This window comes from Branchiostoma floridae, chromosome 2 (genome assembly GCF_000003815.2).
Source record: "Branchiostoma floridae strain S238N-H82 chromosome 2, Bfl_VNyyK, whole genome shotgun sequence".
Lineage (NCBI taxonomy): Eukaryota > Metazoa > Chordata > Leptocardii > Amphioxiformes > Branchiostomatidae > Branchiostoma > Branchiostoma floridae.
The window spans coordinates 32,932,869-32,949,523 of NC_049980.1; the positions used below are offsets into that span (position 1 = coordinate 32,932,869).

At 40.6% G+C, this 16,655-nt stretch overlaps 2 protein-coding genes across 2 annotated transcripts in view; both read left to right on the forward strand.

Annotated features, from left to right (window-relative positions):
- The first annotated feature begins 1,792 nt into the window (after positions 1 to 1,792).
- LOC118410422 lies at positions 1,793 to 8,175 on the forward strand. The gene is made up of 8 exons (XM_035812137.1): positions 1,793 to 1,997; positions 2,870 to 2,980; positions 3,774 to 3,848; positions 4,655 to 4,744; positions 5,213 to 5,317; positions 5,598 to 5,672; positions 6,680 to 6,772; positions 7,844 to 8,175. The coding sequence occupies exons 1-8, from the start codon at positions 1,895 to 1,897 to the stop codon at positions 7,900 to 7,902; spliced, it is 711 nt and encodes a 236-aa protein (XP_035668030.1). The 5' UTR covers positions 1,793 to 1,894; the 3' UTR covers positions 7,903 to 8,175.
- Positions 8,176 to 10,590: 2,415 nt separating this feature from the next.
- The window catches only part of LOC118432175 (eukaryotic translation initiation factor 3 subunit A-like), a 9,274-nt gene continuing 3,209 nt past the window's right edge, over positions 10,591 to 16,655 (forward strand). The window contains exons 1-5 of the mRNA XM_035843708.1: positions 10,591 to 10,819; positions 11,566 to 11,676; positions 13,031 to 13,105; positions 14,264 to 14,353; positions 15,046 to 15,150. Coding sequence (XP_035699601.1) covers positions 10,726 to 10,819; positions 11,566 to 11,676; positions 13,031 to 13,105; positions 14,264 to 14,353; positions 15,046 to 15,150 — 475 coding nt within the window. The 5' untranslated portion in view covers positions 10,591 to 10,725. The remainder of the gene's footprint in view (positions 10,820 to 11,565; positions 11,677 to 13,030; positions 13,106 to 14,263; positions 14,354 to 15,045; positions 15,151 to 16,655) is intronic.

A 16,655-nucleotide genomic window follows, 5' to 3' on the forward strand; every position in this document is an offset into this window, starting at 1 on the left:
TAACTTCGAACTCAGCGATAGGAATGCAAAAGCAATATACAGTAGGGGTGAAAACTTTTACTGCAGTGAGCAACGCTAGTCCACCTTCATCCGTGGGGTAACCTATATCCACTATTTCTAAAAACTGCGTATGTAGGGCCTAGGCATATCAAGTCGACAGACGGCAGCTTCAACTTCCAATACTTTGAAAATACACGTACTGCAGTTTGAAAACACCGTCTGTCGACTTGATATCTCTAAATACCGTTTTTCAAAACAACGGATATAGGTTACCCCGCTTGTATCAAGGCTCTCTAGTTTCAGAAATAGCAATTACAATGTATATGAACAAGACGATAGGATTTTAGTGATGTTAAGTTGTTGTGTAATCAAAGGTGCGCTGCTATGCTCCTCGTTGATAAAGTTGAGTTGAGTTGAATAAACTATTCATTCATTTATTCCTTTCATTCATCTACAAAATGCGTGAAAACTAGCTAAAGTTTGTTTGCTTGTTCTCCTATAAAAGCTACTTTTTCTTGACTCCTAGCGGGAGTCACCGTATTGCAGCCAACACACGGACTTGCCGACAGGCAACAGTAATCTCCAAGCAGATCCTACAATGGCATAAGATAGTACAAAGTTTCATTACAGTGGTATGTACCAAAGTGTTGTATTTTGTCATGGAAAAAAATATATAAGAGGCAATAAAAATGATGACGTCATCAATTTGGCCCCCAAAAAATCAGATTTAGAATTCTCTAATGCCCATCTTTCAACATTCGTTACGGCTCCATTCTTTCTTAATTTATTGATAAGAAAACAGTGGAAGGTCAAAATGCCAATTTAGCCAACCGAGAAACCTTAACTTGTGACATAAGGCAGACAAAGACACAACATAATCCTTCATTTGAAACTTCAGACTATTCATTTGAACTCTTCAGTATTAGTACAATGTAGTACAATTCGACAACATCCGCGGTATTAAAGTCTCGTATTAATAAAAGGAAGCCAGGCTTGAAGGGCTAGCAAGCAATCTAGAAAACATCGCCATCCTATACGTATACCCTACTAAGACTTGTATGAGATTGGAGCGAAGTATTTTTGCTAACGCTAAACATTTTCTACATGTCTATCTTTGACAACAAAGCCTTTGTTTACAGAGGCCCGGAGCAGTGGTCCAATTAGCCATAATTTTTCCTTGGGGGGTCCCACAAATCAGGCTGTCTGAATTGTCCCAGCCGACAGTCGGTCACACCTGTTGGCAGCTCCTGACGGACGTTTAGAAATTAGAACGCGGTTTGACAGGATGTTTGTTTCTGGGACGGTGTTTACTTACTCTGGGCGTTTATAGTACAAAACTGGCCAAGGAGTGTAGTCAGCCAAAAGGTGTCCATTTGCCCGGTAGCGAAACACACTTCTATCCTGGCTTCACTCCTCTGCCAGATTTTCATACTATCTTATGCTACCGTAGGATCTGCTTGGAGATTAGGCAAGAGGACTATGGCATACTTGGCATCAAGGAGGTTAAAAAACACTTGTTTTTAACCTCCTTGTTGGCATACACAAGTGTCCTGAGTGGGCCATCTACTCTCATCCCGACCGAACAACTATCGTAAACCAAGCCTTACTGTTTCAAAACTGACGATTCCCTTTACCAAGCACCACAGTTTTTGACTCGCTGGCTTGTACAAAATAAGGGATAAGCGATGAGGTGTTTTACGCTACCACAAGCCGCAAGCCGAGACCATGTGGTTGGTTACGCAATGTCCCATGACGTCGCTTGTGACGTCAGTTGGAAAACCGGTTTGAAATGACCCCGTGACTTCTACTAATTAAAGTCGTTGTCTGAGCTGAAGGCTGTGGTTTGTTTTTGTTTCTTTCCACATTTCTTTCAAAATCCCTGCTGAGTTTCAGTATGAAGAGTTCCTGTCTAATCGTCATGTTGTTGCTGGGAACCGCACTGTCCCACTTGGGGTGTGCGGCTGCGCCAACTTTCGATGCGGAGACAGAATCCAAACGTAAGCATTGGGCGATTCCGACTCGGTGTGGTTGGTCAATCTCCAAGCAGGTAGCATAAGATAGTATCAAATCTGGCAGAGGAGCGAAGCCGGCTTAGGAGTGTGTTTCACTACCAGTTCTAGCCGACTGGGGCAGATTCTACAAGGCAAATGGACACATTTTGGCTGACTACAATCCTTGGCCAGTTTGGTACTATCTTGTAGGATCTGCTTGGAGATGATGGCAGCTTGGGTGACGACGACTTCGCGATCGCTGGTCAGCACTTGCAGACAACAACTGAAGATAACAAGTGCTACATCTGATTTAACTTTGCAAAAAAATATCTTGAAGCGCTCAGATTTCCGACGAGCGATTTCTCGTTTGGATCCTGCATGTATGCGTTGATTTTGTGCACAGAATTTTGTGTATGTTATTTGGTAGTGTTTTTTATTTTACCAAAGTGGGTAAGTATGCGCTCTTATTGTTTATTAACCATGCGATGTGCTTAGAGATTTGACAGGATTGACATCATTATTATCACAGTCCTTTTCGTCTGACGGATAAACGAATGAATGAATGACATTTATTGTACTTTTGTGCTCAAACAAGGTCGTAGCGCTAGTGATAAGGTACAATTATGATATAAGAAAAAGGTATCTTATCACCTCTACATAATGCTAATACATTCAAGTATGTACAAGTTCAACTTCTTCTCGCTTCAGTTATAAACATAAGGACAGATGGAATCAATAATGTATGGTTTATCTAATTGCATGAGAAATATAAATTTTTCCGTGGTATTCAAGTATCACATTACAGTTTACAGCCTGTTCACTACGACATGATTGTTCTTGTTACATCACATCTTCATCTACCTACTTTTGCTGTTTAGTGATGAGCGTTCTGAAAGCGGCAAAGGGGTTGAAGTGGAACAAACAGCTGGAAAAGGGCATGGAGACTATCGTAGAGGACGAGGAGAGTGACAAAGATCCTGAAAAAGAGTGTAAGTAGCAGGATATGGAAGACTTCTTTTTACACAACCAGCAGGTACTTACATTGCTTAAGTTTTGATGTAGCCTGTATCCCCCCTCGTTCCGGATACTAGCTTAGCCACGTTTGGGATTGTTTTCTCACCGCAAAAGCGCCACCTACATCGGCTACATATAGCAGTGAGAAGCTAAATATCAAGTCTGTTATCTGACTTGGTATTGGCTACCAAACGTTACAATTGCTAAAACATCGGTATCGGTGTATGTCTATAATTTCATGATAAGGTCAATGACCTGGTCCAGACGGCTGTCACCATGGTTACGGGAGGCGTATCAGACAACTGTGGTGTACGGTTACATAATGTAGCAAATACAGGACGGGACTGGTGGGCTGCTTGATTATCATTATGAATGTGTTTGAGTAAGGATAAGTAGAGCAGTGGTTTGGTACTTTAGACCATGTAGAGGTACATGAGTTTGTAATTGAAAATGTTAACGTTACTTATCCGGTCTGCATCTTTTCCTGCCTACATGTAACGCTAGTTCACCATTATCCATGAGATAACCTTTATCCGTTCTACTTATAAACAGGGAATTTAGGGATATCATGTCGATAGACAGTGGTTCCAATATGCATTTTGTCAGGTATTGCAATTTGAAACCACCATCCTTTGACTTAATATCCCCAAATACCCTAGTTTTGAATACAACGAACGACGGTTACCCCGCGAATAAAGGTGAACTAGCGTTAAGTCTGATCAAAAGCATTTGAGACTAACTTTACGTTCATCTTATTCTTGTTGGCAGCGGACACAGTCAAGGACGAGATTGCCATGGCGTTCAAGAGGGTCCTGATGCTCGACCCAGCCGCAGAATTACAGTGTAGGTGTGGTTTTCTCTCCTCTAACAAAAAAAAACAACAAATAAACAAACAAACAAAATCTCTTATAACAAACAAACAAACAAACAGACAGACAAACAAACAAATAAGGTTGGGAAATTACTGGTTAATTGGGTTCTTCATATCAATAAACAATAATTCACAATAAAGACAAAGAGTCACAAAATGCGTTTCTGTGAAAGTCTGTTACTCTTCAAACAAACGTTCGGCTCCGGCTTTTTAAAAAGTTTTTGTCGGCATTTTGTTACCGTTTTGTTGATGTCTATCGACCTAATGTCAACAAAACGGTACACAACAGAAAACCCGATAAAAACGCCTTAAAATGTGAAAAAAAACAGCCGCAGCCTAACCTCTGCTTGGAGAGTAACCGTCTACTACCTTCCTCAAACTGTGACAAACACATTGTCACACTACAGTGACAGACCACATCACGAGAAACGAATTTGTTTTGACCCCATACGGTGGTTTGAGGGTTAAGGAAGTTGACATACGGTCACCGAGACGTTGGCAGTTACTTTTAAGCAACAAATTTGCCATTGTTGTGAATAAAAAAAAACGTTGTTATCCAAACAAACAGATTTACACAATAAAGCAATGACAGATATGTGAACTGAAGAACAAATGATAATATTCAAAACGTTGTGGGAATATAAATCGAGCATATTGTCAAGATAACTACATGTATGATTTAAAGGTATTCCCCAATGCGGCATGTAAATAAGAACCTTGATGCCTGTAATGTTTTTTTTACAAATCAGTATAAAGAAAGTCTTCTTCTTCTCTTTAGTAAAAGATCAGTTCAGAAGCATCCTTGGGTCTGAGAAAGCCGAAGCAGTCTTCGAGGAGGCAGAGAAGATAATGATGGAAGAACTTCAAGGTGAAATAGCTTTTCCTGACATTGTTTCTTTACCTACATGATTTTGTCGAAGAAAATAAGGAATAATATACTAGTATCCTCCCTTCATCCCAGGATATTGTATTCAATGTGTTCTGGGCAACGACCTAAGCGATGTTTTGGAATACAAGAGGATGGTCATGAAAATTCACCGTTTCCAAGAGACGGCGATCCACAAGTATGTGCACCACAAGCTTGTTTCGCTACAACAAGTAACGCTAGTTCACCTTTATTCGTTGGGTAACCTATATCCGTTTCTTTTTGACAGTTTTAAATTGCAATATTTTCAGAATATTGCAGTTTAAAACTACCAACTGTCGACTTGATGTGCCTAAATAAATACCCTGTTTTTAAAAATCAATGGATATAGGTTACCCAACGGATAAAGGTGAACTAGCGTTACATCATGCTTCAGATGTTCCAAACACGATTTATTTTTCATCCCGACAGAGGAAAAGAAGATCAACAAAGAGCTGGATTTCAACAAGAACCAGAAGAAGGCCTTTAACAAGTTGGTGAAGGATGTAGAGCACGGGAAAGATCCGCTTCACGAACGTAAGTCGAGCCAAAAACTCCAAATACGCGTATACATGCCATGTATTCCCTGTCTATACCCTCGGGCATCCAAACCTGTACAAATTTGTCCCCCATTTGGCCAAATTCTTCTCTTGTTGCGGCATTGCTCTGAGAGAGGTGATAGACGGTCACTGCTGGGTATAAACTCTCCCGAACGTTAGTGTACAAAGAAATTTGTTATCCGTTATCATACTTTTCCTTCTATGCAGAGATGCATATACTCACAGCATCAAACGTTGTTCTTGTTACTTTTGCCTAGGTAATAAGATAGAGAAGAGAATCAAAGAAGACGCCGCCAGGATACTTTCCCTGTCTCCGGATGAGCAAGAAGAAGGTGGGTTATTATCACGGAAGCTCCTCTGTATTGGTAGTAATCGTGCTAAACTTTCTTCCAACACAAAGTACTTTCAACGACTTCACTATTGATCCTGAAGAAGGCGACAGTACTCGATGAAAATTTCATCCGTGTGTACTTTTGTGTTGGAAGAAAGTTAAGCATTGTACAAATGTTAACTTTAAAGTAGCATGATTAAATGTCGCTTATAGCGACCCGCCCAACATCCCGCCAGCCAGTTACAGACTCGGGCAGCGGAGACAGTAACCTTCGTGACTTTGCTTAAGTATTTATCCTTTTTGTCCCTGGAGAGACATAAGGACATTGCACCCTTTCTTCCATCTTGGTCTGTCCTGTGCCACTGTTTGATCTGATCGCCAGGAGAGCCCCAATGGGCGCCAGGTCTCCGACGGGAAGAGAAAATTATTATTTTCACTTCCTCTTCTTCTCCGAACAAACAAAGTCAATGGCCTGTACCAGACGGCGGTCACCAGGGTTACTTGAGGTGTAGCAGGTGTTCGATTGCGTAGTGTAGCAAGTCAAGTCAGGCAGACACAGAGCGTTGAGGGACCGTTAATTATGGAAGGTCAGAGTAAAAATAAACAGAATAGTACCTAGTAAGGCTAGATCCCGTGCAGTTAAACTTGATTTGCTTTGAACTTGAAAAAAATATGTTACCTGTTTAATTTTGTTTGCTTTACAACGAGCATTACGTGGTTTAGGCAGTGTGTTGCAGGACAAGAAATTTTATTGACAGAACAAAAAGTAAAATGTTGTAGAAAAATGCCAACACTTTAGGGACTTAACGTTACCCCTCTAAATTTTCGGACGAACTCCGTCAACCTTGTTCACAGAATGACTGACACTATGAATGACACTTCTATTTCCAGAGGTGACGTCAGGAACACACCGCATTTGCAGGAGGGTGTCATAAGTATCAGGAAGTAAAAATTTAAGTGACTTTCGCCAAGTCAATGTTGTTAAAAAATAAGAAATTTACATTGCAGAAAAGAGCCGGTTCTACGCTGAGTATGGAGAGGAAACCGGAGAAAGAGTGTTCCAGGCGATCAAAATCATCCACGAAGAGGCAGTAAAGAAAGGTAAGAAGCGTAAGAAATCTTAACAGTCTTAAGGCTCGTGCTGCCTTTATCTAGTAATCCAAGACACTTAAGTGCCCCAGGATGATCATATAAAGGTGTCCATGCATATCTCTAACTGTACTACTAACTTTCAATGCAACATATATTTAACGTTAGTAAGCTTTTAAAATAATAAGGAAACCGCTGGTTGTCTGGGAAAATACGTACAAGAAGGTGATGATCCTACGTTTAGAAATAATCTATACCTTTCAGAAAACAATTTCATCAGGTTGGTAGAACGTAGGATATTTGAGATTTCCTTTGCATGACCTGAATGCCTCTTAGGCCATAACAATTTAATTGATTGGTTCACGGATTCGCTCGCTCCTATTTTTTTTTGAAGAAAAAATTACCTCTCAGCAAATTTCCACCATTAATGAAACCATTCACCAACTTTCTGGTGTAGCAAATTGGCCTTTACATTATAAGGTCCTTAAAATGTGGGTATTATTATTGCAGTTATATTTGTCATTCATGAAGAATGGGACAAACATAAAAACTGACACTACTTTTGTAATTTTCAACGAACAGGTGCAGTTACTGTACAGTAATAGTGTTTTTGTACTTTTTTCAAGCTGAAAACTTTTTATTTTTTATGTTTTTCGATTAGCCCTTATCTTTACCCCAACCATTTTACGATTTTAATCTTTTTTTTTTCGCCCTATCGCTCCACATTTTTTTATGAAAAAATCCGTGGACCAAGAAATTAAATTGGTGTGGCCTTATATACCTGCTGACCTTTCGATGTCTGTCAGATATCTTCCTGGTTGGTTGAAGAAGTAAGCGAAACGTCAGCAGGTAAAGAGGCGTTCTGGTTGTGCAAAAGAAATATCCAATATCCAAGCTATACCCTTTCTTTACAATGTCTTTTCCAACTTTGATACAGCCATTTCCTTTCTTGGAAAGGAAGAGATTGTCCCTTTGTATTAAATAGCCACCGACTAGTTGGGCAGACCTGCCTGTGCGTGCTGAACATCCAAACAAAGAAATAAAACCAGGAAGTCAAGCCGATATCTGTTTATCACTCTTCAGGTGCTGCTACTAAAGTGGCGCAGGAGGAGCTGCACGGGCCTGCCACTGCTGCCAGCTGAGGGAGAAAGCAAGGGACCAGCGGGATTTAATATTTAGCATGCAACTCTAGTATTCTGGACTGACTGTGAAACTTCAGAAACGTTTCTTCTTAGTAGATTGACAAATGAGAAAATGTCTACAAATATGATGTTACAGTAACAAAAGGTTATCTAGGAAGCGATTAGGTGTTTCCAGGGGCAGTTTCCTGAAAATTTCAGACATCATTCTGGATTATATTATTGTCTTCCCCAAAAGAATTTCGTGTAAGGTTTCTGGAATATTAATTAGACTGTCGGTTCGGAAGTAGTGTTGCCTGTTATTTCGAGACATACGGTTGTTGTTTAGTTTGAAGCGGTATTAAACCTTGCCCTACTAAGAATGTTTGCCAATTTAACCCCCTAAGGCTTAGGTCACATTTCCATACCGGGGCCCATCGGTATGTTTTAAGAAACGAAAAATTAAAATGCCCGTAAATCTTATTTTGACATATTGTGGATTTTGATGTCTTTTAGATAAATCTTTTCGCTCCCGAAAGCTGCCCGACTGGTTGGAAACGTGACCTAAGCCTAAGCTGGTTCATCATCATCATCATTATTCATCCTCTATTTTGAGGTGCAGCAAGTTAATTAATCAAATCAGTAAATTGATTAATCAGATCAGTAAATCTTGACCTATTCTTTGCTGCTGCTGCAGAATCACTTCCTCAGTCGATGCGGTTTGCTGCAGTATGTCATATTTAAGTGAGAAAGACTAATACAGTACCCCAAACCAGTACAAACACTGGACCCACATACAGGCATTATATGTGTACATCCCGTATATACTAGTATATCGCTCAGCAGGACAAAGGTTTTAAAACGATATATGGTCAAACAAGAAATCTTTTTTAAAAAGCTGTGCCTTGCCGCGTATTTTATGTTATTTTGGCAAGTTAGAGTAGATTCTACGCTTAAAAATCCCGAGTTCCACAGGTCGCCCCCCTCCCACCCAAGTTCCTACATACGGAAAGCTTTGGTGACTTCTCCAGGTGCCAATCCAGTCCCAAATCTTCTTTTCACACAATGCAAGCTCTATCAAGGACATTCATAGTCACAAATGTCTTTAAAAGGACTAAACCTGGCTACTATTCCCCTAGTTGATATTGTTGCTATATCAGCAGTTCATCCTCGTAAGAGGTGCATATACTAAGAGCGACACCTAGCAACTTCAGTAGGAAATGCAGCAAAAATCCCCGAGCGTACTAGGAGATATTGGAAATTTACCTCATTATCATAATTTATGTCAGATGAATTATTGGCACATTAAACAGGTTTTGTAAAACTTTTTGACCCACAATGAATATGCATTATTTTTTATTACAAACTAAGTTCCTTCTGATGCAATTTGTGATATATCTTTATATAAACATGGTGAGTTAAAGCGTAGATTTATTACGCTGGACCACATACAGTAACATGCGTCTAGAAGAGCGTTTTAATACTCGCCTGGAATGTACCATTGTCTAACTAAGCCATGAAACTCGGCAAGGAAAGAAGGGCCTTTGGAAGGGGCTTTGGAAAAGCTGGGTTAACAGGTCCGTCCATTGATCCATGGAAGAAAGCTGGCATAAAGCCTTGCCGGCGGCAAGGCAAAAAAGGATATTCTGTATATGGATTAAAATCTGAAATGAAACTCAGGTAGCTGTAACAAGACTAACAGGGAAGTTTATAGAATATTCACAAATGTGCTATCAACCCAAGGAATATTCCTCATTCCTAAGGTGCATTGTATTAACACAAGAATGGTCTTTTCAATCATATTTACATGTACTACTCTAATGACTTGCAACAGAACATGATTGTGAAATCTTGTTCACAACAGGTTTAAAACTCTACTAACAATACTCTGTTACCAACGAAACACATGAAACTTTCGTGATAGTATGCGCGAGCGCATATCACATGTACCTGGTGATTTCACAAGGAAGGGGAATACCGGTGATTCCGTCCATACAAGTGATGATTATTGGGTGTTACCTTAGCCATAGGTGCACTGTAAAAGAGAAATGGAAATAAAGTGTGGCTGGCAATACTTGTACTTTATTGTTTTAGACATTTATTCTACCTATTGTGAGTTGAACCCCTGTCACACCGAGCCGACCATGGCCTCCCAACCTTCTCAAGATCATGGCTGGGAGTTAAGCCTCCATCACACATAGCCGACCATGGCCTCCCAACCGTCTCCAGACCGTGGCTGGGAGTCAAGCCCCTGTCACACATAGCCGACCATGGCCTCCCGAACTTCTTCGGACCATGATTGGGATCTAAGTCCATGTCACATATAGCCGACCATGGCCTCCCGACCTTCTCCAGACCTTGGTTGGGAGGTAGTAGTGAGCAAGGCTATCTGTAGTTGGAAGTTGGTCGTCGAGTTTGCCTCATATTTTCTAAAAAAGTCGCCCCAAGGACGAAAGGTCGAATTTTACAGTGACCTGGAAACTTAGAAGAAGAATTGATCAGGATAAAAAGCGTTTTATAGTAGTACAACAACCTTTGTTCGGGAGTAAAGTCGCGGGAAAATTCCGAATGTGTGACAAGCGATTTAACCAAATGACGACAATCTACATTTACACACTTTACACCCTCAGTGCCTCTCTCTTGCCGTAGGGCATGTCTAGCAAGCAATCAGTCAAATTACTACAGTCATACGCACGCACAGAACCTACTCAACAGGTTCTCTCCGAATAAAATCCGACCGGCCATTTTGAACGTGGACGTTCTGACGAATCAGTCCACAACATATGCCGTTAGTGGAGTTTACGTCTACAATTTTATTGAACTACAAAAGATCTGTGTTTGGAAAATATGTCGGTTCTACGGTGCTTCGCGATCGCCGTGGTGACGATGGTGGCCTTCTGCGAAGGACAACCGAAGTGGTTTCAGGACAAAGAAAACGAACGTAAGTGACAAACATCGTCTCTCTAATACTATGCATTACAATCGTACTTGCCTGTCGTAATGTATGCATAGGAACTGTGTATTTTAAGCACAGACAGATCATACCATATCCTCTTTTGTGTATGACTTACCTAAGGCGACAAGTAGGAAACAGCCGCTTAGTGGGGCTCTTGAGGCACACTGTTATGTACATATTACGTCATATGTGGGAGTGGAGAAAGCAATTGCAGGCTGACATATAAAACATGTACTCAGACCAAGATGCTAGAAATGTGGTGGTGGTGGTGGGGCCCCATTTATAAATCAAGAGTTTCAAACCAATCCATTAATCAGAAGAGACATGATTCGAATGCTCATAAATGGGGACATCTTTAGATTGAGACATTCCGATCGGGATCTCCTAGACTGTCAGATTGTGATCTCTAGGCTGACATGTAACGCTAGTAACTAGGGTAACCTTTATTCGTTGTGTTTACCCACACGGCATTGAGGGATATCAAGTCGACGGACAGTGCTTTCAAGTTGTAATATGTTCAAATATTGTAGTTTGAAACTATCGTCTGTCGACTTGACATCCTTAACTACCTGAAAAGCAGCAGATATAGGTTACCCTGCGGATAATTGAGACCTAGCGTTACATGTATATATTGATATTCACAAGTTTAGACAGATTTAAGACAACAAGTCATATTTCCACCTTTTTAAGATTTTGTATTCATTTGATATCCTTAACGGGGCAATGAACAGTTCTGAAGACGCTTGAAGCGGCCCAGGCGATGAAACTGAACCAGCTGGAAGAGAAGGGCTTGAGACATGTTATGGAGGACGTGCAGCAGGGCAGGGATCCGGAGGGAGAAGGTGAGTGGAATGACATGATGTATTAATAAAGAAACGACCTTTCTGACACAATCAAAACACTATTTCCAACTTTTCACCTAAAAAAACTGCATTCCTGTTAAAATCACAGAACACACTAATCATTAAAAACATGGGACTTTTCATCAGCCACTGCCTCCGCTCCAAAAAAGAAGTTAAACCTCCCAGTAAAGAATGTAGAATCATGCATATAGATAGCTGTATAGAATAGACACTTGTTACTTTTTATTGTCTGTACCCTTGCAATCAGCCTATGGGCAAATAAATATATCATTAATGTGATAGAATCGTCCAATTCGTGCATGACACAATCCCATGCAGAGTGCAAAAATAATGAGATAGCGCAAAAAACAAGATGGGTTAAAAAAAACAAGATGGCTAAAGTTTCAAAATGGACACCAACAAAATTTTAAGTGAGAAAACTTGGCATCATAACTAACAAGGCATTCATTCCTGTATTAAAGAAGTGAACTAGTGTAGTAAAAGTGACACTAGTGTGGTAGACTGGTATCACTTATCAAGCTGGCGTCTACATACATGGCTTCCATATTGGTGCCACTTTGACCACTAGTACTATCCAACAAGTTTCACTCTTGCAACTATAGTCATAGCTACCTCCCTGGTGTCACTTCTACAAGTATGATTATTAGGCTACAACACAATATGTTTGCCTATTTTGGTCTATCTGACCATCCCCGAATAGGGGCAAAATTCTTGATCTTCTTTTTTTCTGAAATCAGGCGAAAATTAATGAGCGCGTTGATGTCATCCATAAAAAATTACTTGCTGTGGCCGTACTTAAATAAACGCCAACGTGTCACAGTGCCTGACATCACGAGTGAATCATTGGACGACCTCGTTTTAAACGGTGAACTAGCAGACTAATTGCTGTTAAAATGTGATTGGTAGATTATTTCAGTCTGTTGCCCTTAATTGTTGGCTACATTTTGGCTACATCTACAGCATTTTGCTTGCATTTGGTCCTAAAATGCCTATGACAAAAGTAAAACATGTACAGTGCATTGGACAAGCTCGTTTTAACGGTTAATTAGACTGATTGCATCTTGTAAGAATTCCAGCTACGCGAGTCATCACTTCTAATCTCTGATTTTCTTTTTTAAAAGAAAATCAGAGATTAGAAGTGATGACTCGCGTAGCTGGAATTCAAAAAATTCAAAAAATTCAAAACAGAAGAATAGATAATAACACACCAGAAAAAACAATAACTTGTTATGTTTTTCCCTACCGGAGAAAACGTAAAAACAAAATGTAAGGTCTTATAGCCCCCAATCCCAAACACACTAGGTACTGACGTTATTTTTCCACCTTACTGCAGACGAAGTCATCCGAATGGAGCTCGCGTATGCCTTCCGGAATCTCATGTCTCTGAATCCATACGACGAGGCAAGAAGTAAGTTTCTCTGTTATTTCCCCAGATTTTGGACACATCAATTTGATTCGTTGGTTATCGGAGTATTCGGGAAAAGTATGAAGCAGTATGGCGAAAACATAGATTCTGTTGGAATAAATTGAATGTGAGGAGGAGACAAAAATGAACCACTTGTTTCAACTTCCATGTTCTGGTCAAATGTACTTTTCCTTATGCGATAGGAGACACATGTACTTTGTTGTAGATTGTAGAAATACTAGTCCTATTGCGCTTAACATATGTACTTTTACTCATGTGATTGTGGACACTAATACTTTATTTTATTCCCTGTACAATAGCTATAGGTTAGAAAAATACTTAGTTTGACAAATGTACTATTTGTTTTAAGAATAAAGCTTTGAAAAAAAGAAATGAACACCTACAAGAGAACCAACGAATAGAATTAGTGCGGTCCAAAAGACATGTTTAATTAAGAAATGCTTTAAAAGTTATATCTGGTGCTCGAGCCGTACCTTGGGCGATACAGAATATCGCGTGCTGTATTCTATATCTAACGTTATGTCATACGTGGGCCGCGATAACGGACTGTTCCGGACTGGGTGATAGCTTGATTTACCATACAGGCTTCTACTGTTATCGCACAGGCTTCTACTGTTATCGCACAGGCTTCTACTGTTATCGCACAGGCTTCTACTGTTATTACACGGGCTTCTACTGTTATTACACGGGCTTCTACTGTTATCGCACAGGCTTCTACTGTTATCGCACAGGCTTCTACTGTTATTACACGGGCTTCTACTGTTATTACACGGGCTTCTACTGTTATTACACGGGCTTCTACTGTTATTACACGGGCTTCTACTGTTATTACACGGGCTTCTACTGTTATTACACAGGCTTCCATAGATTCCAACTCGCACGCATAGATTCCAAATTGGCACCACCTTTGAAGGCGCCCATTGTAGATACAGTAGAAGCCCGCTATATTGCATACTCCATTTCTGGGTAATTTCGTGCATTATCCGGGTGGTGCAATAATGCGAAGTTATCTTGATGGACCGAAAAGGTTTGAGATTTTGGGATTCCGTGCAATTAACAGAAGTGAGCGGTGATCCGTTGTGCAATTAACTGGCTTCTACTGTAATTTCTCATTCCTTTCCACAAATATTCTCCCTGCAGTTAAGGCAGACTTCCGCGAGGTCCTCGGTGAGAAGATAGCCAATGAAATCTTCGAAGAGGGCGAGAAGATCACGGAAGAAGAACTGAGAAGTGCGTCAAACTTTCTCATAGTCTGTCTTTGCCTTACTGTTGAATTCATTTATTTATTGGTTTGGCTGTTCAGAACACACAGCCAGGGCTGCCCAACTGGCCTATGGCTATTACAAAGGGCTAGCCCTGCTGACAGAAACAGAGACAATACATATGGATTTGGACAGGATACTTATCAATAACAATTTTCCAAGTTAATAAAGGATAGGAATGAAACAAAAAAAAAGAACATTTATATTAATGTTTATATTACTGTAAAACCTATTAGAATTGGAACAATAAGAAATAGACGAAAAGCTGTGCAATGTTCAAAGAGATAAAAGCTTGTATGAACGTTGAGATTATTCAAATCTGTTATCGAACCTATAACGTTAACTGTGCTAATAAGTAATAACCCGTTCCGAAAGGGTGGCGACCTCGGCACTTCGGCTCATTGACACCCCACCGTAGCCTCCATAACAGGCTCTCTGAGTGGCCTTTTTTGGCTCATAATACTTTTGCTCGCCAAATGGCCAGTAAGCAGCGGCGGCCGGCAATCAGCGACCCAGTACAAAAAGAAATGGTCAGCAAAAGTGTGTTATGAGCCAAAAAAGGCCCAGAGAGCCTGCTATGGAGACTACCCACTGCCCCTGTGGCGATATGTTTGTCCCTGGATGAATAAAAAGATGGAATGAAATGTTCACCTGTTTCAGAGAAACAACACGTTCAGAAAGATCTGGACTTCAACAAGCGACAAAAAGGGGCCTGGAATCACGTCGTGAACGACGCAAAACGTGGCCGTGACATGACTGACCACAGTGAGTACGAGCTTTCTTCTCAAAATATTTCGTTCTAAAAGTGCCCTCTCACTGCACTTGCGTCACGCTTGCGTCACTGCGGGGTTCGTTCACTGCGTCACTGTTTTGTTATTTACTCCGATTTTCTTATAATTTGAATATTGCGTAATACGTAAAAGTATGACTTAAAAGACAACAAAATACACAAAACGGAAGAAAATTCGTTCTTTCTCTCTGAAATTCGTTGAATCCCGCAGTGCCGCACCGGTGCCCCAAGTGCAGTGAGAGTCCACCTTGAGACTAGTGCACGATAGATATGATTGAGATCGGTCCGGAGTCTGGTATCCAGGATATAGTACGGCGGCTTAACAGCGCTCAACCAATTTCATCGATAGAACACGAATATTTTTACACTTTGTGTGTTTTCATGTCTCTTTAGTCATACTCGTACGCCTTGCATCACATTGCCATTATAAAGGCAAAGGTAACAAATTCAATTTAGCCGCAGTGGGATAACACTTTTATTGTTTCGCAATGCTGTTGTACAACGATATTGTTGCCATGTATGTTTGCTTTATATATGGCAGTGTGGTGTGAGAGTCAGCAGTGCATTTTACATACGACTTATTATGTCATACCTGTGACGCGAAAACGTTTGATACGGGGAACCACACCGCACTCCGTAACACTAATTCACCTTTATCCGCGGGGTAACCCATATCCGTTGTTTTTAAAATCGGTATATAGGGGTCTACCGAAAGTGCGAAAAGGAACGAAAAGGAACGAAAAGGAACGAAAAGGAACGAAAAGGAACGAAAAGGAACGAAAAGGAACGAAAAGGAACGAAAAGGAACGAAAAGGAAGGAAGTATGAAGCAAACTACTGCGGGCGTTAGAAGCCTATGAAACATGTTTTAAAACGTGTTTTATCTTAGAATTCGGCAATATGAATTTTTTACGGCGCTGTTTTAGGCGGTTGTGTTTGTGTGGCTAAATTATTCTCTGAAGATCAGCGAAATGCAAGGAAACAGAACTGAGATAAGAAAGTAAGGACTAAAATTCAGTTACTGGCGGGTGATAGATAAATATCGATTAACGTACATTTTCGGAATGATTCAAGATTGTAGCGTTGCTGTTGTATTTGGATGGCCTCTGTTCTCCCAAGATGGGAGCACCGCATGCAATTCTTGCGATTGTTTACGTCTAATAGAAATCCGGCCTGGAATGATATGCTAATAAACTGCTGCCCCACTAGCATGACAGCTCCCTTCAACAGGGCCCACAACATGTTTTTCTGGAGACTGGAGACATATCTTCTTGCTCGTTCACGACAAAAGAAAAGGTGTGAAAGGATATTAGGCATGTATACATTGTAGTGATTGTACCAAGGAGCTTTCATCACGTTGTACCATGAGTATTCATAATTTTGGCGGGAAGAAAGGACAACGTGAGGAATTTGTGCAAAGGATATTGGGAAACTACGGAGAGATTTGGCCGTTGACTCACGTCTCCCGTGCGGCACTTATA